This window comes from Penicillium roqueforti, assembly GCF_015533775.1.
Source record: "Penicillium roqueforti strain LCP96 04111 chromosome Unknown scaffold_01, whole genome shotgun sequence".
In the NCBI taxonomy this organism is placed as follows: domain Eukaryota; kingdom Fungi; phylum Ascomycota; class Eurotiomycetes; order Eurotiales; family Aspergillaceae; genus Penicillium; species Penicillium roqueforti.
The window spans coordinates 758,413-784,874 of NW_024067565.1; the positions used below are offsets into that span (position 1 = coordinate 758,413).

A 26,462-nucleotide genomic window follows, 5' to 3' on the forward strand; every position below is an offset into this window, starting at 1 on the left:
TTTTTCAATACCATCAGCTATTTGCTACCCACAAATCTACAAATTTACAAGCTTGAAGCTCTAATCATCACTTGTATCCATCAACCAATTATTCCAGTTGTAGATCCAAAAATATCTCGAATGACTAAGCACCAGATGAGGTTAGCGTAGGTGCCTCCGCGTCCAGCAGCGGCGTCATTCGCATCCTCCTGAGACTCAACTCACTTAGAATTTTGCATTCGTCAATTTCTTTTGGCTTTTCTGCATCTATTTGGCTCATGCGAGCGTGGTGTCTGTGATGTTTTCCTCGTCGAATAATTTCCTCGGGGGTGGTGCCAGTGGCGGCCAGGCACCATTCATGCAACAGCAACAACAACCCCCCTATTCACAATTCCCTCAAGGCCAGATGTCGCCATCAGTCCAACCCCAATCGACTGGATTTCCTCTGCAGCCTACTGGTCTCGCTCCACAGCCGACCGGATTCGCCGGCCAGCCCTCCCCGTTCGGTAACTCGCAGCTACAGCCTCAAGCCACCGGATTCCCCGCAGGACAGCTCCAGCCGCAATTCACTGGCTTTCCCGGCGCCGCGCCCCAGCAACCTCAGCAGCAGCAAGCGCAAAGCTTCCAAACACAATACACTGGATACCCTCCCCAGAACCAAGCGCAGCAGCCGCCTCCGGTGCCGCAGATACCAACTCGATTCAAGACCTCCAGCGATATCGCGAACTCCTTCCAAGATGCCGCTGGCTCTGGGGCGCCCCCTCAGGTGCCGCCAAAGACAGGATCAAAGATCCCAAACATTCGGCTTTCTTTTATCACGGCACAGGACCAGGCGAGGTTCGAGCAGCTCTTTAAGTCTGCGGTTGGCGATAGCAAGACAATGGATGGTTTGTCCCCGCGCACTCAATATATGATATGGCTTGTATACAGTACTGACTGGTCACAATAGGCGACAAAGCAAGAGATCTATTGTTACGGTCCAAGTTGACGGGCGGTGATCTTTCTAAGATCTGGGTTTTGTCTGATACGACCAAATCTGGACAGTTGTTCTTCCCCGAATTTGCATTGGCCATGTACCTCTGTAATATTCGTATCACCGGCCGCGAGCTCCCTTCTTCCCTACCCGAGACGGTCAAGAATGAGGTTTCTAGTATGGTTGACATCATCTCGTTCGATGTCCCCGACACACAGCCGGCGGTCCAACAGCGGACAAACGTCCCCAACTTTGATGCACCTCTCATGGAGAACAAGTCGACGCCCCCAATTGTTCAGCAACCTGTCCCGCAACAACCCAACAACGCCCAGCTCCTATCGCAGCTGACAGCACAGCCTACTGGATTCTTTCCCCAGCAGACGGGTATACAGCAGGCTAACCCGACTGGCTTCCCTGGCCAGAATCAGCCTCAATTTCTTCAGCCTCAACAAACCGGTTTCATGACGAATCCACAGGCCACGGGATATACTGGCCCTCGGCCTCCGATGCCGCCAATGCCTACTGGTTACGGCTCGAACCTCAGCCCTGCTCAGACCGGTGGGATGCAAGGCCTGGGTGTGCAGCCTACGGGTCTGGTACCGCAACCTACGGGCATACCAGGTCAATGGGGATTCATCAACACACCATCGCAAGGTTTGCCCAATATCGAGGCTATGAAGCAGCAACTCATGCCGCAGCCTGGGCGTGAGGGTGGTTTCAGTGCTGTTGGTCTTTCGGGAAATGCTACAGTTGCCTGGGCAATTACGAAGGAGGAGAAGAAGATTTACGATGATCTTTTCCGTGCATGGGACGGTTTCCGCAAGGGTTTCATCAGTGGCGAGACTGCCATCGAGATCATGGGCCAAAGTGGTCTGAATAGAAAAGATCTGGAACGGATCTGGACCCTGGCTGATCCCCATAACCGCGGGCGGCTGAACATGGATGAGTTCGCCGTGGCTATGCACATGATCTACCGTGCTCTGAACGGATACCCAGTTCCTAGCCGTCTACCACCCGAGCTTGTTCCTCCTTCTACAAGACACTTGAATGACTCTATCGGTACAGTCAAGTATCTCCTATCCCAGGATGCTGAAAACCGCAAGGCTACAGGCGCGTTCCTGCAGCCACAGAAGACCGGTGTCAGCTATCTTAAAGATCATTCCTTCCGTGGTGGTGCAGCAGGCTCTTCTGGGGCCAGTCGCAAGGATGCGACGGTTTTCAAGAATAATGACTCCGCTGGTGGATACCGCTCTAGTGCACGCCGTCGCGTGGCTAACGAGGCTCGTACCCCGTCACCGGCTGCATCTGGCGCATCCGAGGAGGAGTACTCTGTGGAACAGCTGAAAAAGAAGATCCACGAGGCCAAGGTCATGATTGATGCTGCCGACTTCCAGGATGAGAACCGAGCCGAGGATGATGACGCTCTAGACCGCCAGGATCGCCGCGAGGCAGAGAGTCTCATGGACCGTATCCGTCGTGTACAGGACGATCTCGATACCCACCCCAACGCCTCATTCCGTCAAGTGGACAGCGGAGCAGATCGAAGGGCTCTTCGTCGCCAGCTGCAGTCTTTTGAAGATCAAGTTCCTCAGGTTGCATCTGATGTGCGTCGTCTCGAGCGTGAAATCGCGGACGCGAGGCTTGAGCTCTTCCGTCTCAAGGACGCCAAGGCACACCCCGGTGGTGCTTCTAATATCATTGGTACTGGCCCTGGTGGCACTGTGACTGAGGCAGATCGCATCAAGGCTCGCGCGCGTGCGCGTATGCAAGCGCGGGCTGCCGAGCTTTCTGGGCGTCCCGCACCCGCAACGGAAGATGACGATGGCCAAGCGGCTCGTCGTTTAGAGTCCGAGAGCAATACCGTGAAGATGGAGCGGGAGCGCAACGACACTATGACTCGTGATGTCGAAGAAAGTGTTCGTGATTTCGCTCGCAGTTTGGAGGACAGTCTTCGGGACGAGGGCCAAAACTCCACACGTGAGCATGAGAAGCGTCGTTGGGAAGATGCATTGGGAGTTGAAGACGTCATCCGCGACTTCATCTATGACCTGAGCCGCAATGCGCGAACAGCAAATGTTCGCAAAGAAGAGTATGTTATTCTTATCAGTCAGGAAAAGTATTCAACGCTGACAGATTATAGACGAGAGAGACCTTCCCCAGATGCGCATTCTCGAGCATCCCCAGCGGCCGAATCTGCTGCTGCGCGCCCTTCGATGCCCACATCCGTGCACTCGTCAAGCTCTCTTCCTGGTAACACACATGAAGATCGTGTCGCGGCTGCTCGGGAGCGTGCACAGAAGCGCATTGCTGAGCGCATGGCAGCTGCTGGTCTGAAGCCAAATGACTCCACTGAGACTCTTGCGCAACGCCAGGAGCGTGAGAAGAAGGAGCGCGAAGATCGTGTCAGACGCGCCGAGGAAGAGGATGCTAAACGGGAAGAGGAGAGACAGCGTCGCTTGGCCGAGGAACGAGGTGTTCCTAGTGATGCAGCCCCGAAGGCTGCGGGCAAGAAACCCCCACCGGCGCCGCCCACCCGCAGGGCTCGGACGGATAGTGCCGGCCAAGCCGATGCTAAGAAGGCAGAGGAATCCGCTAAAATGGAGCAGGCTGCCCGCGAGCAGGCCATTAAGGAAGAACAAGAGGTGCAGGAAGCCGAGACTAAGCGTCTAGAGTGAGTAATCTACAGCCGGTAGAGACAAAATGAGCGGTTTTGGCTAATACATTTACAGGAGTGAGGCAAGCCAAGGGGAGTTGGATTTCCAACGCGAGAAGGATGCTCAGGCTGCTCGACTTCGTGCTCTCGAGGAACAAGTCCGCCAAGGCAAGATTAAGAAGCAGGAAGAGAAGCGCCGCCGGGAAGAGGCTAGCCGACAGGCCAAAGAGCAGGAAGCCATTCTTGCAGCCCAGCGCGTTGAACTGGAGGCGGCCAAGGAACGTGAGCTACAGCTGCAGCGCGAACTCGAGGGACTTGACGAGTCATCGTCCGATGACGAAGGCCCTGCCGATATTACGCCTCAGTACAGCACCCCGACGCAGAGCCAGACCCTCCCTACCCCGCCTCCTGTGCCCACAATAGCTATTCCTGAGCCTCCTGCCCCCGCGATAGCTATTCCTGAGCCTCCTGTCCCCACGATAGCTATTCCTGAACCACCTGTCCCCGAAAGCGTGTCTAGCGAGATTGGCTCCCCCGAAAGCAGCCGTGGTGTTCCTGGGCTCACGCCCGACGCTGAGTCCAAAAACCCGTATTTCAAGAACAAGAGCCAACCATCCGACCCCATCCAAGCGACCTCGCCACCTGCCACAGCTCAGTCTACGAATCCCTTCCACCGCTTCGTCCAGCAAGAACCTATCAAGCCCACCTTCACTGGCGCAGCCCCCCTGGAACGTAAGACTCGTGCTCGCCCGGAGGAAGACGACGACTGGTCCGCTGCGGGCTCTGACTTCGATTCATCTGATGATGAGGATGACCGCCCAACCGGCGGCAGCGCCAAACAACTTGCTAGCATCCTGTTCGGCACTATGGCACCCCCACGTCCTCTGAGTGCCATGGACGACGACAAATCTGCCTCGAAATCTGCTACCCCGGTACAAGAAAGTCCAATTGCACCTCCGCCCCCACCCCCAGCAACTCTGCCTCCTCTTCCTGCTATCCCAAGCCCTGGCGATGCCGTATCCCCATCACCCGCGCCATCTGCAGGAGCTCCACCTCCACCTCCACCTCCGCCTCCTCCCCCAGGAGCTGGTGCTCCTTCTATGGCCCCGCCCCCGCCTCCTGGCGGAGCCCCCTCTGCTCCCCCGCCACCACCGCCAGCTGGCATCCCACCTCCACCTGCTCCCCCGGCCGCGGCCGGTGGCGCTGGAGCTGGCCGAGGCGCCCTCCTTGCGTCTATCCAGCAAGGCAGGACCCTAAAGAAGACTCAAGTGAATGATCGTAGCACAAGCTCGTCGGCAGGACGCGTGCTGTGAAGAGGGAATTGGAAAGTCTTTATTTTTATTTTGAGAGTACATACTGTACAGTGGCGAGGGGAAAGACATGGCCGTACCTACATGATTGGGGAGTAAGGTGACGAGGTCTATGGATAATGGTAGTGTAGTAAGCGAGTAGTTAGCTGCGTTTTTGTACTCTTCTTGGAATACTCATCGATTTTGTTTATTATCATCATTTGGCCTAACATTGGAAGCAATCTGTCTATAAGCGCCGCAAATCGCGTTCATTCTAGGGGTTGTTCACCCGAATCCTTCAACATATCCGACTGATTAAGTACTCCAAAGATAGTCCCGGAGGTACTCTAGTCTATCTAGCCTTCTGTTTTGGATTTTCCTTTCCTAGTTGTTGGGATTTATGTATAGGGAAGTTGTTCCTTGTCGACTGCCTCAACATCTCTACCCTCTATATCACTATCATATTCAAATACATTTCATTCGCTTGTATTGATTTAGAACCCCGGCACCGATACTCTAAGATAGAGGCCGTACACTCTGCTGGTTATGGAAAACATCATCCGGGTTTACCGCAGCCTTGACTTGACCTATAGCACCGGCCACTAAGCCATGTAGACTCAATACATAGACCTCGATGAATCTTACATTTAGAAATGGCAAACACGCCAAGATTGGCCAATTGAAGCATATTATAATTCCATATTCATTACTTTCTTTCCACGGGTCTTCGAAATTTGATAACGACCCCCATTGTTAATTAACATGTATCTATCAAAGTGAACTAGGTCACTTTTTAATCATCTCGTTTCCCCTGCTTTCGTAATCGTAAATCGGAGTAGCGAAACGGAGGCATAGGCGCATATGTAGACTTCATTGAATCTGGAAATTCATTGGGACTGCTGTGGCTTATGGAAGAGCCCCCTTCATGAATCTCCCTGTTTCCATCGCCGTAGTCATGAAACACAAGTATCTCTTGCACATTTTCTTCTCCAACCGGTGCATCTGCTTCTGAATTGGAGCCAGGTTGTGATGGCCCAGAAATATCTGTTCGTGTCCTTGACAGAGGTGACACAAAAGTCTTTCTCGATTTTATGGAAGACTTCTTTTCTGATGATGGGGTGGATGTGCGAGCTGAAGAGTCCAGAATGTCTTCATTTATCAAACTCTGAGCCTCAGAAAGGGGGTTTTGCTTGATCTGATTTATGGTGACGACCATCGATTTTGTATTCACGACCAACTTTGGCTGAGTGCTGGTACCGGAGAATTCACTCATTCTCTCAGACAATCGTCGCAGACATCTCTCTTGACGATTTATCACCCGCCTGAGCTGTTTCCTAGAGTAGAATTAGACTATATCACTCTGTATTCGTTGCGAAAACATGGGTCTCACATTTGCATCTTGAGAGATTTCATTTCGCTTTTTGAGACAGATGGTTTCTTCATTTCTCTCAAACGGAAATCGAGAATGAGCAGACAGTTAAGCGCTGTTAGCGTCATTTTGAAACTGGCCAGCGTGATAAGGGGAAGCTGGACCTCATCCTTCATCCAGTGCCACCGAAGCTTTGCGATAAGCTGTTCAAATCGACTAGCATTGCTTTGTTTTCTTAAAGGCCCAAGCTTCAGAAAAATTTCACCGATTTGTCCAAAAGCGAAAGTGGCTTGGGAATTGAGAGTCTCTTCCAGCTTTTGCTGGCGAGCGAGTTTCATGACCCTGTTGTCCAGAGGGCCACTAATATGGCTGAATATCCCAAACAGGCTCTTGCAAGCGGATACCTCATCTGCGAGAAGATTGACCTCTTGCTTGGCGAATTGGAAGGTATGCTTGAGGCGGTGCAATCGTTTACCACATTTCTCTAGCTGGTTATAGATCGCGAATATTGATGATACCGCTCCAATGGCTTCCATTGCGAATATTGCCTTCCTTCAGTCAGCACACAAAGCCATTATTATACTTTAAATACCTAAGCTGAGGGGTAATGAGGCTCAACGCTGATGACAGAAGAACCGTGAGAGGATTCAGTGAGCCTATCAGAGTAAAACACGACGTTCCTACATATATAGTGCCGTAGTTTGCATCACATCATGTCTGTGCGCATATATTGGTTGTGCATACTACGAGTAGATTATCACTCTCCAATCAATCAGCTTATTCACATTGATTAAGAGTCCTTAGGGCTCGAAACCAAGGTCTAACTGTGACTCTGTGTTAGAGAGAACCGCTACGTACCAACTCAAACCCATTGAATGGGAGCGGCTCTCCATGAACGCGAAGTTGAAAGCTGCGCATTATACGCTAATGTGAATATGATTACAGTTCGTAACATGTTTGTTTGTTTGTTTTCTTGGGAGAGGGAGGGGGATAGTGAGACTCGATGCTGCGTTAGTAGAGGAGCCAACGATAAGAGGGCCCGAGGAGCCTATCAAAGTACAACACGATGTTCCTACATGCATAGTGCCGCAGCTTGGATCACACCATGCCCATGCCCAACGAACGGAGCCGCTGCATAACACCAACCAAGCAAGGTGTTTACGGTAGCTGTGCCACGCCAAGGGGTAATCGTTGTTCAAGCTGTAAGTTCTATTTGAACTAATCATTTTCACCAAAGACTGCGAGCAGTGATCACGAAAGAGGGCAGCATGAGATAAAAAAAAACAATCAAGTCCGTATGTTCAGCAGTGTCCCTGGACATTTGAGACCCTCGCAGCCAGGATCACGGGTAAGCCTTGCCCTAGTTTGAATGGCAGTGGGTGTGGTTTGATGGTGGAGGGTCTTTGGGAGTTCCTTCCAATGACCCTTTCAAAGATTTTGATTTTGACTTTGACAATTTCATATTCGGGCCTGAGGACTTCGGAGAAGGGCTGGCTTAGTGGAGAAGTTATCTGGTAAGACTGGCGGGACACCCTCTTGCCCTACGTGATGTGGTCTGAAATAAATTGTGACTACCTGCTACGGCAGTCTTCAACCAACTCATTTTGCCCGCAGTAAAATACACAATACATACAACTATACACACTAGTATCAGGTATAGTCGATTGGCAGGGTCTGTGCATGTAGCCATTGGCCAATGACCATGCTTGCGTTGTTTGAGAAGTTTGCAAGACGTCTCGCCTCGATCTTCAGCTCCCCCGCAATGTCCCCAGATCCACCTGGGTTTTTTGACCCACGCTGCTGACATGCACACTTGTGACGTCCATTACAACTGCGCCTAAGGAGCTATCGGTATAGCTTTTGAGAACGAGATTGAGGAGCTGGTCGGCGAAAGTCACCAACCGAAAGCTACAGGGAAATGATACGGACACACTATTGTCTACAAAATAGGCAGCTACCCCTCTCTAGCATCATTCACCAATATGTTCGCCCTATCGCCCAATCACCACGGTCTAGCAGGCATTCCTAACTACCTACTAATATCTGCCAAACTGCATTCATTCTGCGCTTTATTCTTGGCTTGGACAGAAGCTATCGTCTTCGCCCTTTTTCATCTGCTCGAACGCCGGTATTCTTCAATATGAGTATCGAAAACCAGGAATACTCAGTTGATCAAGATATTATTTCTTTCTTTCAAAAGACTTCCACCGACCGCTCGTCCTGTGATGATCGAGCACGGACACTTGTCGGAGGCACTGTGACCCCCGTTGCAGTGCAAGGCGCTTGCAGTTATTCTGTATATGCAGGTCTAGAGTATGTGGTTCAGTTCCGACTAAGGTCTCTTGGGCTGAAGACAGAAATTACAAATATTGCCCGCAATGTATATGGGACCCTAGTGCCCTCCGTCTCTTATCACGGTCAGATTGGGAGAGATGATGTCAGTGGGAAGGAATCTCTCTCTGTCTATGTGATGAGTCGGGTGGAAGGCATTAGCCATCTCGATTTTATCCTTGCGCATAACCTCCCAGAGAATTCGCCAGAGTACTTTACCTGGAGAGAGAATCTGGTCTTCGAGATTGCTAGGTATGTTTAGAGTGAGTGGGTTATATTATTAATAATGATCTAACCCGAAAGGTTCTTTGCTCTCACATGGAAAAAACCCGCAGAATGTCGACCGATCCTTTTGTGAAAACCTCGATCAAAGATATGACGAAGACCTACGGCGGCTCTTAGCTGCTCTACCTGATCGCTTCCACCCAATCATCCAACAATCGATTGACGCTCTACCTGCTATATTTTCGCTGCCTATGGTCCTTCTTCACATGGATTTTGGTAATGTGCAATATCATGGTTGATACCGACAATAACCATCTGGTCGGAATTATCGACTGGGCCGAAGCAGAGATTGGTCCCTTCGGAACGAACCTCCATTCTCTCCAGCAGTTCATGAGCAAATATCGCCTTGGTGTTGGCTGGATTCGATATGGTAACTATGACACTTTGAACAACTTTTGGAATATCCTTTCCGCAGACACTCGGGGTCTCGAGAAGGAGACATTCCGAACAATAAAATCTGCAATGATTGTGGGCCTTTTGCTTTCCCATGGATTTACAAGCCGCCTTGCCAACATGCCGAAGCCTGAGCCCATCCGCGACGACAAAAGCGGAGCTTACAAAATGCTTGGTTTGGATGGTTTACTTATCGTTCCTGCTACGAGTATTGTGAATTAGAGGTTTTTAGTGAGAAGCGGCCATATGTTGGGATTTGAAATGAACGAGTGAATAAGCTATCTAGTAGTGAGCCAACCCGTAAGTCATGGAGAATATCTGTACATACTATGTATTGGGTTAGATTGAGTGATACTTATCAGGGTGCTCCCGTCTGGAGCCATGGAAGTGGAGATGAGTACCCCAACTAGGCACGGAGTTGGAAGGAGTACGGAGTGTAAGCTGTTTGGTTGGCTTGGCATAACTACTGGCCAGAGCAATTCTCAGTGGGGGAAGTTGTGACTATTAGATGGCGCTTGCTTTAGGTAAACACGCGTTATGAAGTTATTCAACCTTGGAAGAGGCTGGGGCATATGTAGTAATTCAGCTAAAATAAGGCATTCTGGCATCACAATCCCCCTAAAGGAGATCTTGAACTCTCGGAATTGGAAGCTGCAATAGGATACACCCCAAGCTATGAGACGCCAGTAAAACCAAATGTATAAGCTGTTGTATACAGAAACTCGGAGTTGAGTGAGGATGCATTTCGTATATCATAGCTCTTTCATAATTATTTCGCATACACAAAGACTATACTATTGGCATGCGATAAGCTGTACAAACTGGAACGCAGAAAGAAAAACACCGACACAATGACTGACCAATACCAACTCCAAACCAAACCAACATAACCGCTAGACCAATAAGTCGCATTCTTAATTGGTGCGTACGTCTTCCAACACTAATTCACAAGACAACTTCCGCAATCACATTGCCTAGGGTACTCACACACCATACAGCGACAAGACCCCACCCAATCCGGCGATCCATTCTCCAATTGTTCAAAGGAACAACAATCAAGAGCCCAACTAGGATGACCAGAAGCGTCGCGCCGCTGATAACAAGCACCTTGGAGATGGCGATATCATAGGGGGCCTGCACAGGAGCGATACCCTGCAGCCCCTCATTGTGTCTCTGGTTCCCGCCATTGATGGTCATATACAGACCACCAAGACCGATACCCAGGAGGATGTTGAGCATTGGTCCACCGAAGCAGGCGCTCAAAGCCATGACCGGATATCCGAGTCGGGCGACTGTGATATCAGCGACTAGATCGCCTAGCGAGTTTCCGACGGCGAAGATGGTCAATCCAAGTAGGGAATCAGAGATGTTTAGGATAACTCCGATGGTTTTGAGGAGAGACACAACTTCTGTAGCGATCGTCGCGATCCAGGATATGGCGACTAGGAAGCCAAGTAGGGAGAGGAAGGGCCGCCATTGCGGTGGGAGGCTGAGGATGTCGGTTTGGGATGTACGCGGGAGGAAAGGGATGGAAAGATCTTCACTGGGACGACGGCGGTTTCGTTGACGGCGAGTGCTTATGATCAGGGCTGTGAGACAGACGGAAGAGAATAAGAGGGAGACAAGGGAGGGGAGGATGAGGTTGCGCAGCCGACGATCTTCGTCCACGGTCGTCCAGGTGATGAGCACGGCGAAGAAGGGACCTGTGAAAAGCTGGATGGAAACCAGCCAGCGATTCCAGTCCTTTGTTGGTACAGGATGCGCAGAAGGTGAAGCTGGCCTCGGCACTGCCGGGAGTTCCGAGTCCCATCGCGGGCGACCAGTGTGTTCATGAAAGGACTTTCGATGGTGGTGCGTTGGCGGCGCATTAGAAGCTGACCCGGCGTAGTCATGTGCCTGGGCCATAATCACTGGACTATCGGCTGGAAGTCTAACCCTTGGGGAGGGATGGTCTACATCGCTGACGTCCTGAATAATCACCGAGGGTATGGGATCCAGTTCCACCGACTCTGGTGCCTCTGGCTCAATGACGGGGACCGTTATGGTAAGAAGCAGGACACTAGGAGCTGCGATAATACCGAGCAGTCGTTCCCAAACATTTTTAGACTTCCAGCCCGCCAGGGTCGGGAAGAGCGTGCAACCAATCTGCTGGGGAGGGGGGATCGAGTCAGGCCACCAATTCCTCAGGTATTTGGGAAAAGGGAGGCCTACATGAGCGAAATCGTCATACCCGTCGTGAACTTGTAGCAGTTCTAACTGACTAGCTGAATTTGGAAGTCGAATGCTGGGTGGTCGTGAGAATTCCATGGAGGGTATATCAGTATACAATGGGAAGGGCACTGAAGGGCTTTCTAACCCAAAGCCTGAATGACGGCGCGTCGTATTGCCCCTGGGAGATACTGACATTGGGGACCGTTCATTTATCCCCCCGTTGTTGTAATTGGGGGAATTAAAAACGTCTGATGGGGCGAGCCGGTCAGGAGTTTGAGGACTTGGCGACCGATTCGCACGCGACACATCCAGCGCCATCCCAGTATCAATTTGAGGGAGATGGCGCGACCGCATGGCTTCTTGTCCCGAAGTATCCTCAAAAGAAGGTCTGCTCACTGTAAGCAGTGGACCCTGTGTTGGTCGGGGCTCCAAAACACTGGAGTCAATTTTCAATCCCACGGCATCGTTCGCCGATACAGCTCGAACTCGAGAGGAACCTGCTGCACTAGACGGCGACAGGCGGTCGTTAGTGGCAGATGGTCGACTGGCGCGAGGATGCGATGCCACTGAGCGTGTGTCAAAATCGGACTCGTAGTCGTCTGAATAGCTGTTCAGGCTTATTGACGTATTGCGATTCGTGTTTCTCGATTTCTGCAGCGAGTGTAGAACAGACTGAAATTCTAATGCCCCGACAAGACTTGCCCGAATGGGATTCATTGTATTACGCCTCGTTTGCATGGGCCGATAGACGTGCATGTTATCACGAATCTCGGCCAAGTACCGGTTTCGTGTTTCGTCATCCTCCTCGTCCTCCTCGTCATCTTCTTTCCATAGAGGAACAGCCTCAGCACGCTCCAAAATATCAAAATCCTCAGTTGAGGCTCCGCGGAGCAGACTTCGTGACTCTGACGCTACACCGGGATCGTCGTCCTCGATGGTCTCTTCGATCTCCAGCTCTTGGTTTTCCGGTATATGAAAGTGAGCTCGCGCTGCGAGGTCTCTCTCGTGCTTTCTGCGTCGCCGTACCATATACCAGTGCCACGTTACCACCATTACGACATAGAAGGCGTACAAGCCTACCATCGCAGCTGCCTCCCATACATGAAGTTTCCCATCGGCCAACAAAAACATGCTGAAAACGACGGCCACTATGAAGTAGCCCACGTCTCGGACGAAACTTCTCCGCGCGACCTTGAATGGCCGAACTAATGCCATGGAGCCCGCGACAACGGACGTGATGAAAGTGGCCGCGCCGATTAACTCACCGATTGCCAAGCTCCCACTATTCGACCGCATGGCGGCGAAAGTGGAAAACACGTCAGGACTTCCATTGCCAAATGCGAGGAATGTCACGCCAGTGAGACTCTCGCTCAATCCTAGAATGCTAGCCAATGTACTCAGATCGATACACAAGAAATCGCTTGCCGCGATACCTATGGTACTGAAGAGCATCGATAACCACAGGATCAATATCGCGAATGCTACCGGTTTTGCATTGGCCAGCCCGCAATAGTAGAATTGAAGGTAGGAGATTAGACCATCCTCGTGATCGGGGCAGTTGGCGCGGACGTATGCACACTGGTTTTTGACGTTGCGAACTAAGCGACACTATCATCGTGTGACAGAACATCAATTAGCCTTTGGCACCATCTCACAGGGAAATGATTCGGGAAGGTTAAGATACCTCTAGTTCGCCCTCTCGTTTGAGCAGGTTTATATGCGGCCCTGTATCAGGTTGCGCAAACTGCCCATGTTCATTTGTAGTACCAGTTAGGAACCAACTCGTTATTGCAATAAGTGTAAACACCAACAACGTGGTGTAAAATGGTCGGATTGAATATCGTGGCTTCCGGACGGCAGGCTGCAGGAAGGACAGCAGCTGGTTCATCATGACGAGAAGTATGGCGGCATCGTGAGCCGAAGACTTTGGATGCTGTAGACAAACTTATGCCGGAAATATCAACGTTGAATACTCAATGCATGTACAATATCTACCTCACGCATCCAACAGATGTGGGTTTGTATATGGCACGGTGAGTGCGGTGAGTGCGGTGATGTCAGCTGAGAGGAGCTGTGGCGGAGCTCGGGAGTGGGCCAATGCACTTAGTCCGCCGATCGTTGTTGCACTGAGGAAACAGGTTAAGAGGGTCGATCGCAGATAGGGTTGTAACTAGTCCAAGATAAGAGGGTGAGAAAGTAGGAATTGGCCGTTGAAGGTTCAAAAGGATGGACCGAAGCTAAGCCCAGCTTGGGTACAAAAGTAATACCTGATATTCCAGGCATCCACGGTCTAGGATTACGTGATAGATAGTGCGTCACCGGTACATCTGGACCACCGTATGTTTGTTGACTTCCCCATTTGTTTTGTCTCATCGACATCAACCCCTCTCTCCATAGAACTTTCCATTTCAACGCTGTTATCGCCATCCCCTATCGGGGGCAACCGCAACCATGCCGCGTGTCGCAAACAAGGTACATCGCCGCTCTAACGGCAACTCGACCCCGCACAAAAACACACCGGTCAAGTACGGATCTGGATATCTCCTGGTTATCGCATTGAACTAATTATATCAGGATACCCCTCAACGATGATGAGGGCGAGAAGGCAGCGCGTATGGAGGCTCGTCAAGCACTTCATGATCGCCAAATGAGTCAGATTAAAGCGGCAGTCAAGACGCCTATGCCACCCCGTCGGTACACCCTCGATCGTGAAGAGAGCGACAGTCCCGTAACTCCTCGAGCCTCACATCATCGCAGTCGCACCAGCGATGTCAATGGCCGTGCAGTGACACCGATGAAGCGCGTGCCTATCTTGGCTAATTTTGAAGAATGGATGAAGATGGCGACTGATAACAAAATCAATGCGAATAACTCCTGGAACTTTGCGCTGATCGACTATTTTCACGACATGTCATTACTGAAGGAAGGAGATGGTGTAAACTTCCAAAAGGCTAGTTGCACCCTTGACGGTTGTGTTAAAATCTACACCAGCCGAGTGGACAGTGTTGCAACAGAGACGGGGAAACTTCTGAGTGGACTGGCTGATAGTCGCGACAAGAGAGGGCGCGGGGAGGAGGATGCAGAGGATGGCGATGAGGATGAAGAAGGCGAGGATGGTCAGCCTCGCAGGTCGCGGAAAAAGGTATGGTCTATACGGTGTCAGAGATTTGGGATTTTGACTAACTAGATGTGTCTAGACACGTTCCCATGAGGCTACCCTCGCGCCGTCATTTTCGTCATTGCAACTAAAGAAGTTCGAGCTAGAGTTCGCCGTGGACCCTCTATTCAAAAAAGCATCGGCGGACTTTGATGAAGGAGGCGCCAAAGGCTTACTTCTGAACCACCTTGCTATTGATAGCCATGGAAGAATTGTTTTCGATAGCAGCGACGATGCTGTGGATGATAGTGCAAAAACCTCCGAAGATGACCGTCAAGAATCTACGGATCCTGACCAGCAGACCGATGACCAAGCAAAACCAAACCAGAAACCCGCAAGCGACACATTTGAGAATAACACGGAGATCGACCTTGCTACACTAGCAAGCCGATTTTTCCCAGATCTAGATCGCCTAGATGAACAAGATATTTGTCCATCGCTTAAAAACCTCGACTTGGGTGACCCCAGCGGGTCGCTGGATCTCCCTCTCCTCAAAGCGCCAGAGGAATGGCGGCAAGACAAGATGGACGAAGATGGACGAGCACATGATGACCCATCTGGTATCATGCTGGACGACGACAACGCTGTCGGGTTTGATGACGATGATGCTACCCTAGCCGGATTTGATCTCAGCGGCGACACTGGGTTTGGTGACGGAGGAGAGGTATGGGCTCGGGAAGCCGCCTTGGAACCAATGTTGAATGTTCACCGGACCACCCACGATGGGGATAATGATGGTGAGGGTGACGATGGCAATGAAGACGCATATGCCATCTCCATGTCTCATCAAACTAATAGTCACGACCACGAGAATATTCTTAGCTACTTTGACAACGCGCTACAGAAGAACTGGGCTGGCCCAGAGCACTGGAAGATTCGAAGAATCAAAGAACATGCCACACCCGCTACGTCGGCGCCCAAGCAGCGCAAAGAAAAAGAGCCATTTGAGATTGATTTCGCTGCCCCTCTGGATCCTGCTGTCGCGGAATTGATCTACACCCCGGCCAGCTCCAACTCCGCCGTTTCATTACCCAAGACGCAGTGGAAAACAAAGGGTCGCAACCTTCTTCCCGATGACAAGCATTTCAACTCCCGTAACCTACTCACATTGTTCCTCAAGCCGAAGGCAAAGATGGGCTCAAAGAAGATTTTGGGCAAACGCCGCCGGCAGGATTTGACGGCTGGTAATGGAGATATGGACGAGGCATTCTGGGCAAATCGCAAGCCGGAAGAAAACGCCGGCGAGGAAGGTGCCGCAGGTGCCTATGATGCCAATTTCTTTGCTGATGACGATGGTCTTGCTTTCCCGAACGGCATGGATCTCGATGACGACGACAATCTACCATTCGCGGATGCCCGGGAGATGCTCTCTCCGCCAGCAGACGGGACTGCAGGCACATCGGCTGGAGAAGCAGGTGGAGCAACTGGACTCAGCGCGCTTTTGAATATGGTTGGCGCCACGCCTGGCCGACCGGGAGCTGGTGGCTACGGATCGCAATTGGTGACACAAGGCGGTCGTCGTGCACGACCAGACTACGTGGCGTATGCACGTGTGGCAAAGAAGGTTGACGTTCGGCGTCTTAAAACCGAGATGTGGAAGGGCATGGGTGAGCGCCTGGTTGATGCCGTAGACTTTGCCTCAGCTTCACAGCCAGGAGCCGTGTCCAGTGATGCTCCGACCGAACCCGAGAGTGAATCGGATGCCCCTGTCCCGCCTACACCCAAGGGTGAAAGCCCAGAGCAGGTGGGTGGTCGGCTACGGTTCACGCAAATTATGAACTCCCTCAAGGAAGTCTACCCGACTGAGACTCTACGCGATATCAGCACCTCATTCGGGTTTATTTGTCTTCTGCATCTTGCCAACGAACAGGGCCTCGTGCTGGAGAGTGATCTTAGCAAGATGGGCAATGATGCGGCTACCCTAGAGGAGATCTTCGTAAGTAGGGATACGCACGCTATCATCGAAGAGGGAGGAGGGATGTGAAAGCTCTTTTTTTCAGTTGCATGTACAGTTGACACGGGTAGAAGCATTACGATATGCATGTTGGTCACGAGTGATGAACAGGACGGTGTGACTTGGTAGATCCTTGCGGCGTTATGGTTTTGCTTTTTCCTGTTCGCAGTGAATGGCGCTCTTGGGTATTTTCGCCTCCTGGAATTACTTCTTTTGTTTTGATGAATTCAAAGAAGTTCATATACTTTCTGGTATAATGCTTAAATGGTCTCAAGTCAAAGTAGGATTAGTTTGTCACCTCAAGTGTTGTATGCCGGCACGAACACTTGCCGATGCTAGGATGAAAATCTGAGGAGCACATTCATATGTATCATTGCAATATATTCATTTGTTGGACAAAAATCAAAAATAGAAAGAGAGTAAATACACAACAGTGTACCAAAGTCCAAATAGGTATCTGTATCTCACACCAAGACTCCACGCGTCCTAGGGTGTACATTAAACTCCATAACGAGGAGAGAGCAAATAAAAGAATGTTGAACAAATGTCCGATTGTGAAGCAGATCGATCGAAGATGACGACCTGAATTGTAGTTTTGGGATTTTCCATGTTTTTTTTTTTTTGTATTTTCGTTGTTCTTGGGCACTTTCATTCCCCACCAGGGAAAATGGAATCGAAGCAAAACACCCTAAGTCAAAAGATATAAAAGACAAGCTTGCAGTCATCCACATTTATTTGCGTGCAGGGGCCGGGTACACCGGGACGGTGGAAGCCTGATACGCGCCGGGAATCGGCACGGAATCGTAAGTGCACTCACTGGGAGGAGAACCCCTTTTCATAGGCGGACTCTGGCGCTGGCTGTGAGGAGGTGGCGACGGCGAATAATGAGAAGGAGGAGCAAACTCCTCCTGGGCAGTCTGGGGGGTTGGCTGCTGGACCTTGATAGGAGGCGGCTGGAGTTGGAACGACGGGGTAGGCCGGGTAGGTGAGCGCGGCGAGGCATACTGAGTAGTTTGGGGTTGAGCCATGCCCTTCTCAGCAGCCGAGTAGGGGTCCACAGGGCCGACGGCGTAGATTGGGGTCTTTGGAGGGTAGGAAGTGAAACCTGTGAAGCCGGGGGTGTTCGGGGCAGATTGCAGGCGCAGTTGTGCGAGATATAGATCTGAACGGGCGTTGTCACGGGTGTCCATGGACTTCATCAGCTTGCGCTTGCTCCAGACGCGGTAGAAGACTACCACGTATATCAAGATAACTAGGATTTCGATGACGATTTCGATGATGGCACAGACGAGGCCCCAGTCTTGTAGACGACAAAGGAGAGCATAGTCGACGCTGTTGTGGTAGATCTCCTCGCGGGTGTTCTGCGCGCAGGACCATCCCCACATGTCCTTGGTGTTTCCCGTGGATTTCGAGTGCTGGTAAATTGCCGCGCCGACGACCCACATGATCAGGTTCACGGCGAAAAAGGCGATCGAGAAGCTGGTGTAGTAGACGGCGGCCTTTTCGGCGCGTCCGTGGCCGCCCTTTCGGTAGGCCCAGAACACGATGAGACAGGCGACTAAGGAAACGCAGGACATTCCCAGAAGGAGATACTGAGCCCATGGGTTGGTTCCCTCTGCCCAGGCAGGAAGACTGTTACGAGTCGGCAGGTGCTTGGTTGCGTTAAAAACAGTCAATGTCACGGCTAACAGAGACAGCACAATCAGACTGCAACCGAAATTGACGCAACGCAGGAAGATCTTGGCGATTCTGACGCGGAGTTTGATTCTCTGGTGACGATTAGTAAATAGTATCGATTGGCATCGTGGGCTTTCTTACCAGGTCTCGAGCATTCTCGACTTCAGCCTTCTTTTCTTGCTTCTCAAGCATGTACTCCTCGCGGAAAGTTGGACTGAGCGGATTTAACGACTTGGCCGTCTGCGGCACCTTCAGGTCAGGTCGGAAAGGCGACATTGGCACCTGGTCATTCGCATGCTCATTGTTCGCTGCCACATAACCGAATCCCACATCTCCAACATCTCCCTTCGCCTGAGACTTGGGAGGGTCGGCGAAAGGTGATCGTCCAGCTTCTGTGCGATCAATGGGAGAGTGAATTGATGTGGCCTCGGCGAATCGAGCAGTGCGCGGGCTCTTGAGCGAAGCATTGCTCGTATCAGAGTCGCTGCGAGTCTCTCGCACGGTGTGTTGTGGTGGAGGACCCATTGCACTGTGGTAAGAGGCACGGGTGAGATCTGTAGGAACAACTGGCTCGTAGGTCAGAGGGGAGTTGTCTCGGCTATCGTCTGATACCGCCATTGAATGGATGAGCAATGCAGGCAAATAAATCAAACAATTAGGTCAAGAGAACCAGCTCTTGACGACCACTGGACTGATTGTTGGGAATAGAACGACCCTAAAGTCGATACACCAAGAATCACAAGTGTGGTGGGACAACGGCTGAGCTATATCACCGCTACCGTGTGCGAAGCCTGCGTACACGAGTATTAAGTAGCAGATGATCGAAAACAAAAAAAAAAACCAAGATAATCAGAAAGTGACAGGAACCAGCCTGGGCACCTAGAATATCAATAATGTTCGAGTGCAGGCATGGCCCGAGAGGCGGGGGACCAAAATGCAGGCTTTTGATTCTCATCACTCGAGTTGGGCCAGCGTAAGCGCCGAGGAGGAATTTGCAACAGCGACCAGGGACATGATTGGAAGACGCAAAGCCTGTCAAGCCCTCTTGCTGCAAGTGCACTGTACCTCGATGCTTGAGAGGGGAGTGTGACTGGCCGACGGGAGTGATCAGCCAAGCTTGTCACGGTGGAGTAACCGGCCAGTGAGATTGTGTAGCGGCCATGCTCACTCCTCACGATGCACGTCCATCACGTCCATCACCCCCAGCCCGGCGCTAATCCGCCGATCGTCCAACCACACAGAATGTAGAACCGCTCTACTCCGTAATAGTGTGTGAGAGAGATGAATGAGCGGTCCGAGGGAAGTTGTGACTGGAGGTCAACCCAAAATAGAGGTCCAGTCACATACGTCGATTAAGCACCCTTGGATGTTGGGATGTTGGAGAGGGGAAAACACCGAGGGGGTCTGTGCACGCTCTGCTATTTTTGCCTTGAAGCAGAGCGTGTCACACTCGTGATAGTGATAGTGCCCTAGCTCATGCATATGTCTCAATCCTGCCGACTAGCTTTTCTGGGGATCTCTCCAGTATTCCGTCTTATTTTTATAGAAAGTAAATTGTCCACTTATCTTGTCATACCCTATTCCCGTCTTCCCCAAGCTCTTCGATCTTAATATAGAATCTACCGAGTTTTATATGATGAGCACGATAATTCCTATGCGTGAATACCAAGATAGGTAGCCGCCCGGACGGGAACGCCATTTAGTTAGCTGCAGATGTGCATATCACGTCAGCCCAGTCAAGAGCCCTGGAGGTACCTCGGTATCGGTATCCCTGTACTCTCTTTCGCATTCTCTTCTCTTAATACCTCCAGTTCTCCCCCTCTATCAATGTCTGTCAGCTTCATGAAGAAAAAGAATCCAGTGAATTTGTCGCTTTCAGTCAACTACTCCGTAGTCATATCACAGCCATATATCGAATATCTGTATGATGGGATGCTCCATAAAGGAACGGTTTAACCGCCGACTAGAAAGGCGCCAAGCTCGCAAGCAACTGATGTTTTCTTCATCATCACCGAAAGAGATAGGTGCATCTATGATAACTGGCTGGCCAAAAGAAGCCAGAGTCAATGATCTCAAAATAGAATTGAAAAGCGCCTCTGATATCATGACTGGGCAAAGAAATACCGCCAATAAGATTCATCATGAGAGTACTATGAACACTCTGATCAGTATTGGCCGTTTCATGTTGATGGCTAATACATGGCCCCTGCCCAGGTGCGCATTCCAGGACATATTGGTACAATACGTACTTCCGGAATTCACCACCTACACTCTTTAGGATTATACAATTATATTATTTTACTACAACCATGGCATCAATACCACCCCAACCTGGAATGTTATTTAAAGACTGGGCTCTCGTGATCTGAACAGAGAGCTTCCAGCCACCCAAGACGGATTCAGTGTCCGAGATATAGCTGGGGAGTTTGTAGATTTGGGGAGTTGAATTCGGCCCCATTGGGTAGACTATATAAAGCCAAGATACGGTTAGAGACGGTATGATTCGTAGGCGCATTAAGTTAGCCCTGGATTTGCTGTCAATTACCTGAGAGATCTTATCTTTTGTACGATCTAAGCCAGTTCAGATTGATCTGCCGAATTCACGCCATATGGTGCCGGTGTTGCCAATACTGAATCCAGAAAACCGAAAATCTGTTGATTCTTGTTAGATGTATTGCTCTATACGATACCTCTGGAATAACGGAGTGGATTTGGGTTACCTGGGATCTTTTCCAAGTATAACCAACACTTAGATCCAAAAGGCCACCACATGCCGGCAATATATTCTCTGCGAACGTGCCGGGGCATCCGAGCCCAAACCCCCTGGTGTAACGTGCCAGGTCTTACAAGAAAGAGTGCATTCAATTCAAAATAACTAAGATGAGGAGAGAAAGAAGAAGTAAGTTGTGAAGTGGGAAGCAGCCAGTTATTATAGCTGACCACTTTGCAAGCGTTGCAAACAACCAACCTTCTCGCTTAGCTACTAACAAACAATCTATGGAATGCAAACTAGTAAATTATGCAAACAGTAAGCGAGCAAGCAAACATGAAGCATAATGATAGCGATCCATGTGGATCGTGACATACTTAGGCGGTTGCTCGAGCGGTTAACAGAGCAGTTTCTCAAGCAGTTATATAAGCGGTTGCCCAAGCTTAGTTTCTTAAGTAGTTGCTCAAGTGATTGACGATGAAGCAATTAATAATGATATGACAAAAGGGACTTAATTTTATTAGTGGTTTACATACAAATTGTAGGTACCTACTGTCTTACTACTATCATATGACAGGAAATATGCTAATTGTGAATGCGGTACTGAAATTACAGGCAGGGGGGAGAATAAGCCAGTCAGAGGGTGGCTTTGCGTAGCATTAGAAGTTGGAATCAGTCGCCTTGCTCTGCAACGACTATCTAGAGACCTATGGCCGTCGAGATCCCTAGTATATTAGAGACTAAGAAAGCGAGCTATGATGTAGACGATGAAGACTGTGAGATTGCGCCCTCAAAACTGTTGAGAACCCACTTCACTGAACATAAGCACCCGAAGTAGAGTCTTATAATCGTTTCATCACTGAAATTATCTTCCGTATGTCTGATATTTAAAGATGACTTGTCTAAAAAAAGACTTTGACGTCATCAGTGGCGAAAAAAGCCGCGCATCTTTTATTGCACCTAGCGAGCATAAGAGACCGATAGACCTCTTGCTGTCAAATTGGATACAGATGCTGTATTTGCAGTCTAATGAGACTTGCTGAGATCTTCAAATGCCAAGGTTGTAATGGCAACATGTGCCTCGGAATACTTAGAAACACCCTTGGAGTGATTAAAATACAACAGCCGGCATTGTGAGAGAGGCGACTTAAGAGGTGGAGTGTTGCCCACGGAGGTGATGAGTAGGCAGCAACTGTGTTCCATAAGCGGGATTGCTTTGGGACACTGGCCAATCATGTCGTACCTCAAGCATACACTAGGTAATGAGACATGAGTATGTACTCCGTACAAGAAGTAGTATTAGTTGGGGTATCTGCCAAATTCACAAGAAGGGTATTATTCCAGAACTATTTTAAAATAGTCTATAGTTGGTCTTGGCATTAGGGTGGCGAGACCGATGTTCAGAAGCACTGTGGTCGTTCATAGGATCAGGAGATATTGTCCGTGCCAAACCTCAACAGCCCCTGGACCCCGTTTCTACATAACGTATCCATGGATGTTCTAATATAATTGGCTCGAGAAACAATGATACCAAAGAATGACACCTGCTATGATGGTCAGGATACATTGACAGTCATAAAGTTCCCAGCAGAGGGGCTTGAGGGAGTGGCAAGAGTGGCAACTGCGTGAACATCTATCCTACGAGGAGAAGACAATGTTTAGGATGATAATTTGCATAACGAGAATATATGGGAAGTCGTATCTGTTATAAGAGATGATATAGTTAATGCTTGATCTCAACGCTACTGTCGGTAGAATATCAATCCTCTCGACCACATGGACTGACAGAAACGTTTTAACTTATCGGAGACTTGGCCACGAAGCTTCCCGTTTCATGCAGGTATCTAGAGTAATATATGGATGACAAGTACCAGCCACAGGTTATTTTTGGGAGTGGAGTACGCAGCCGTCAAGGACTGAACAACCTTGGAAGGCCGCTAGAACACTCCACAGGGGTTCCCTGGTTCTGAATATAATGCGTTGCATGATAGATTAGATACAGCTGTCAATCACCGTAGGTTAAAAGAAACGGTACTCTCTAGATGCTCATGGACCTTTGTGCCTTGGAGACTAGCTACATAGTATATATGTATGTAGTTAGCATGACCGGCGTGGTACTGTGCCATGGGGCTCTGCGAGGTCGATCCCCCAGCCACCTGAGGCGCCTAAAACGTACAACGTTATAAGTACACTGCCTGAAACATGGCGCAGCAAGTGTGTTGCGCCTTGTGCCACCAGGGTGATCATGGGCAATGGGCATGGACATATTAATAAAGTAATTAAAGCTGTTCAAGAAGTCAGTACATTACATAGAACTTGCGTGTATTGTATGTAGTACCTAGTGGGTACATCGGCACTACAGATCTCCACAAGATCAGGCGTTCTACTGAATTGAGAATTAGAATGTATTACATACAATATATTATACGCGGGTCTCCGGGGTGACATCAGTCCGATTGCCCCTGTATATGCACTCCATACCAAGACCATGGTAGTAATAGAGAAATACCGGTTTGAAGTGAGATGATCTCATACCGTTTATACTTAAGCCTCAAGATGTCGATCCTACTAGATAGATTTCTAACCTTTTCTAATGAATGTAAGTGAATGCAATTGCATTGTAAGGCAACGTGGACGGAAGAGGGAGGTCAGCCGCAGGAAATGCCCCACGAGCCAGCCACAAAGTGTTAGCGGTCTACACAGCCTCAATCCTAATTAAGTACTGTGTACTTGTTCATACAGAGTATCTGTATTGTAATATCAAGTCCTCAGTACCTCATTACCTCAGGGTTCATTTCTCCAGAGCCTCGACTCTCCAGTCCCCACCAAACATATCCATCCCCTGCCCAGTTTCTGTTCTCACGCTCACTTTCTTTGTGTCTTTTCTTTTTTGCCTTCGGATCTTAGACGATAGATGAGTGTAAATGGTATGAACTAGTTCATTACCATCCACTTTTCTGTTCACCACTCACATTCTTCCATCTCTTGGTCTTATTTCGTTCCTGCGCCCCGACTGTTCCAACCTTCAGATGGCCATTGAATCTCATCCACTCATTCCCCGATCGCTATTTTAAAGGCCTAAGCCCCTGGGATCATTCAGGTGGATCTTGACAAGTTTGAAGCTGAAACCACTCGTCAGCTTGCGCCACACTCGTGAGAAACGCCCCACACGCCCTGGTCTTCGCTCTCTTCCCCCCCAACCTCGTCTGCTTGACCATCTTTGATATATCCCGGTGGATGAAAGTTAGTCAAGTTCATTTCCCCCACCAATATTCCTTGCATTATCCTAACATGGCATCTAAAGTAGCTTTCGCCTTTGCTCGTCCACCCTTTGAGGCTGGCGCGAAACATTCTTTCTCCATGGCGACGTTGATGTCGAACAACGAGCCCATCACTGTCTCCAACTCGCTATCCGCAAACTCTATTACCAGCTCTGAACCCCTCTCTTTATTCAAGTCTTCCAAACCCGAAAGCCTGAGCTCGATTGCCAGCGCCGGCCTACACGTCTCGCGATCAAGAGATCAACTTCCTCCGATGACAAGTCCAATATCACTACCGGCGGATCGGCCGGAGCATGAGAAGGACGCCGAACGAAACAGTTCACAGGTGGCTCGGGAGGCTCTAGGTGCAAGTGAAAAGTCGCCAGGTGCCCCGAACCATGAGCATTCAGTCCATGCATCCCCGGAGCAGATGCAAATCGACTCACACGCGACCGAACCATCATCGGACCCATACGGATCAAACGATCATCACCACAACTCACTAATGCATACTTCGACTGTAGCTAGCCCTGGTCCTATTGAGGAATCCGCTTCTCAAGATGGAGATCGCCGGTCGCGTGATAACTCCGAGATCGACCACGATGGCAAATCATTCTCATATCCGATGCCGACGGGTAACATTAACGATCCGCGTCGCGGACTGAGCCTACCGACCGCAGGCTACCATCGAGGCAGTCCTCGCTCTCCGTCGGCGAAGAAACACCGCTGCCCATACTGCGCGACAGAATTTACTCGTCAACATAATCTCAAGAGCCATCTGCTCACCCACAGTCAGGAGAAGCCGTTCGTTTGTCAAACCTGCCAGTCACGTTTCCGAAGATTACACGATTTGAAGCGCCACGCGAAGCTGCACACCGGCGAGCGACCACACATTTGTCCTAAATGTGGACGTCGTTTTGCCCGAGGTGATGCGCTTGCTCGGCACAATAAAGGACAGGGGGGCTGCGCAGGTCGACGCGCGAGTATGGGCAGCTTTGCGGCAGATGACGACTATGGCGATGGTACGAATGGGGGAACCGACGACATGGATGGGTTGATGTACACAGCAGAGCCTGAGCGCATGGACGAAGAGGACGAGCGAAGAATGACCATGCCGAGCATTCGCAAGCACGAGGCAGATACAGTCGCTCGATCTGATTCAATTCACTCGCGCCAGTCAAACACTTACCCGCCAATTACCGCCGGTCGTCCCAGCCACCTTTTCCCACCCCCAGCAAATCATGGTGGATCAGGCGTGTCAACATCGGCTTCACAGTCTACACACATGACTTTCCCGCCTGCGGGACTCACCTCGGGCTCCTCTATCTTCCCTACCAATAGTATCAGTGATAGCCCTAAGCCCCTGTCCCCGAATGCGCTCTCATCGCAACATGATAGTGCACCGCCACATCGCGCACACTCTCCCAGCATGGGACAGTCCTTGCCACACCCGCAGTCCTCTTTCGGACGAGCAAATCAATCTTCAAATCACGCACCGCCTACACTAGGATTGACTCTGCCGCAGCCAGGCGCGCCGCAGCTGCCTCCGCCGCCGGGTATGACCTCCCCGGATGCTCGATTTGGCATGCAAGCTGCAACCAAACACACTCCTTCGCATAGCCACTCCAGTACCCACAGTATATCTCATCTCAAGGGATTCGATGGGGCGGATGCCAATTCCAGTGACGCCAGCCAAATCGATAAGCTTTGGGCGTACGTGCGAACAATGCACGACGAATTGACAGGCTTGCGAACTGAAGTTGCGGCTTTGCGGGCGCACGTTGCGTCGTCCAACTCGATGCCCCCGGCTCCGGTAGAAGTAAACTTGAATAACTCCGGACCGCGGTGATACGTCCTTGGGTGGTTCTTGTACGATATGGCGTGGCTGACCATCAGCCACGTGAACTGGTTGTTATGTCCTCCCCTCCTTCTCCACTTTGTCCATACGCCTTGATTATCCCATCCTCGTTTGAGGGTCAAACTTGATGCCCTCATGATCACCCTGCCGACAGTTGCCGGCGTTGGTGTTTTCTATGCCCCGTTATTCTCTTTCTTTTCTTTCTCTTCTTTTTTTCCCCCTTTACCCCCGGAGTTATGTCATCCGGGAGAGCCTTTCCGTTCTAGCCTACTTTATTCATACCTGGAGTGCGCTGCAAAGTGTGTCCTTTTTCCCCCTCTTCCTTTTTTTTTTTTTGAGCAGCCGAAGGAGTTTGGCGTGTCA

At 50.3% G+C, this 26,462-nt stretch overlaps 9 protein-coding genes across 9 annotated transcripts; 5 read left to right on the top strand and 4 right to left on the bottom strand.

The window, feature by feature from the left end:
• Positions 1 to 277: 277 nt before the first annotated feature.
• On the top strand, positions 278 to 4,918 carry pan1 (actin cytoskeleton-regulatory complex protein PAN1; the record flags this gene model as incomplete). Its single annotated transcript, XM_039070527.1, has 4 exons — positions 278 to 866; positions 929 to 3,041; positions 3,093 to 3,623; positions 3,682 to 4,918. The coding sequence occupies 4 exons, from the start codon at positions 278 to 280 to the stop codon at positions 4,916 to 4,918; spliced, it is 4,470 nt and encodes a 1,489-aa protein (XP_038933228.1).
• A 1,362-nt stretch (positions 4,919 to 6,280) lies between these two features.
• Positions 6,281 to 6,799, bottom strand: LCP9604111_683 (uncharacterized protein; the record flags this gene model as incomplete). Its single annotated transcript, XM_039070540.1, has 1 exon — positions 6,281 to 6,799. One exon carries the CDS (start codon positions 6,797 to 6,799, stop codon positions 6,281 to 6,283), a length of 519 nt encoding a protein of 172 aa, XP_038933231.1.
• A 1,604-nt stretch (positions 6,800 to 8,403) lies between these two features.
• LCP9604111_684 (uncharacterized protein) lies at positions 8,404 to 8,952 on the top strand (the record flags this gene model as incomplete). Its single annotated transcript, XM_039070551.1, has 2 exons — positions 8,404 to 8,846; positions 8,898 to 8,952. 2 exons carry the CDS (start codon positions 8,404 to 8,406, stop codon positions 8,950 to 8,952), a joined length of 498 nt encoding a protein of 165 aa, XP_038933232.1.
• A 158-nt stretch (positions 8,953 to 9,110) lies between these two features.
• On the top strand, positions 9,111 to 9,494 carry LCP9604111_685 (uncharacterized protein; the record flags this gene model as incomplete). The annotated part of the gene is made up of 1 exon (XM_039070562.1): positions 9,111 to 9,494. One exon carries the CDS (start codon positions 9,111 to 9,113, stop codon positions 9,492 to 9,494), a length of 384 nt encoding a protein of 127 aa, XP_038933233.1.
• A 723-nt stretch (positions 9,495 to 10,217) lies between these two features.
• On the bottom strand, positions 10,218 to 13,374 carry LCP9604111_686 (sodium/calcium exchanger protein; the record flags this gene model as incomplete). Its single annotated transcript, XM_039070573.1, has 2 exons — positions 10,218 to 13,091; positions 13,168 to 13,374. 2 exons carry the CDS (start codon positions 13,372 to 13,374, stop codon positions 10,218 to 10,220), a joined length of 3,081 nt encoding a protein of 1,026 aa, XP_038933234.1.
• A 560-nt stretch (positions 13,375 to 13,934) lies between these two features.
• Positions 13,935 to 16,624, top strand: LCP9604111_687 (condensin subunit BRN1; the record flags this gene model as incomplete). Its single annotated transcript, XM_039070584.1, has 3 exons — positions 13,935 to 14,008; positions 14,058 to 14,625; positions 14,681 to 16,624. The coding sequence occupies 3 exons, from the start codon at positions 13,935 to 13,937 to the stop codon at positions 16,622 to 16,624; spliced, it is 2,586 nt and encodes an 861-aa protein (XP_038933235.1).
• A 701-nt stretch (positions 16,625 to 17,325) lies between these two features.
• Positions 17,326 to 18,889, bottom strand: LCP9604111_688 (uncharacterized protein; the record flags this gene model as incomplete). The annotated part of the gene is made up of 2 exons (XM_039070595.1): positions 17,326 to 18,363; positions 18,413 to 18,889. 2 exons carry the CDS (start codon positions 18,887 to 18,889, stop codon positions 17,326 to 17,328), a joined length of 1,515 nt encoding a protein of 504 aa, XP_038933236.1.
• Positions 18,890 to 20,564: 1,675 nt separating this feature from the next.
• On the bottom strand, positions 20,565 to 21,043 carry LCP9604111_689 (uncharacterized protein; the record flags this gene model as incomplete). The annotated part of the gene is made up of 4 exons (XM_039070606.1): positions 20,565 to 20,737; positions 20,817 to 20,825; positions 20,876 to 20,923; positions 20,992 to 21,043. The coding sequence occupies 4 exons, from the start codon at positions 21,041 to 21,043 to the stop codon at positions 20,565 to 20,567; spliced, it is 282 nt and encodes a 93-aa protein (XP_038933237.1).
• Positions 21,044 to 24,341: 3,298 nt separating this feature from the next.
• LCP9604111_690 (C2H2 zinc finger protein) lies at positions 24,342 to 26,090 on the top strand (the record flags this gene model as incomplete). Its single annotated transcript, XM_039070617.1, has 1 exon — positions 24,342 to 26,090. One exon carries the CDS (start codon positions 24,342 to 24,344, stop codon positions 26,088 to 26,090), a length of 1,749 nt encoding a protein of 582 aa, XP_038933238.1.
• Positions 26,091 to 26,462: the final 372 nt, after the last annotated feature.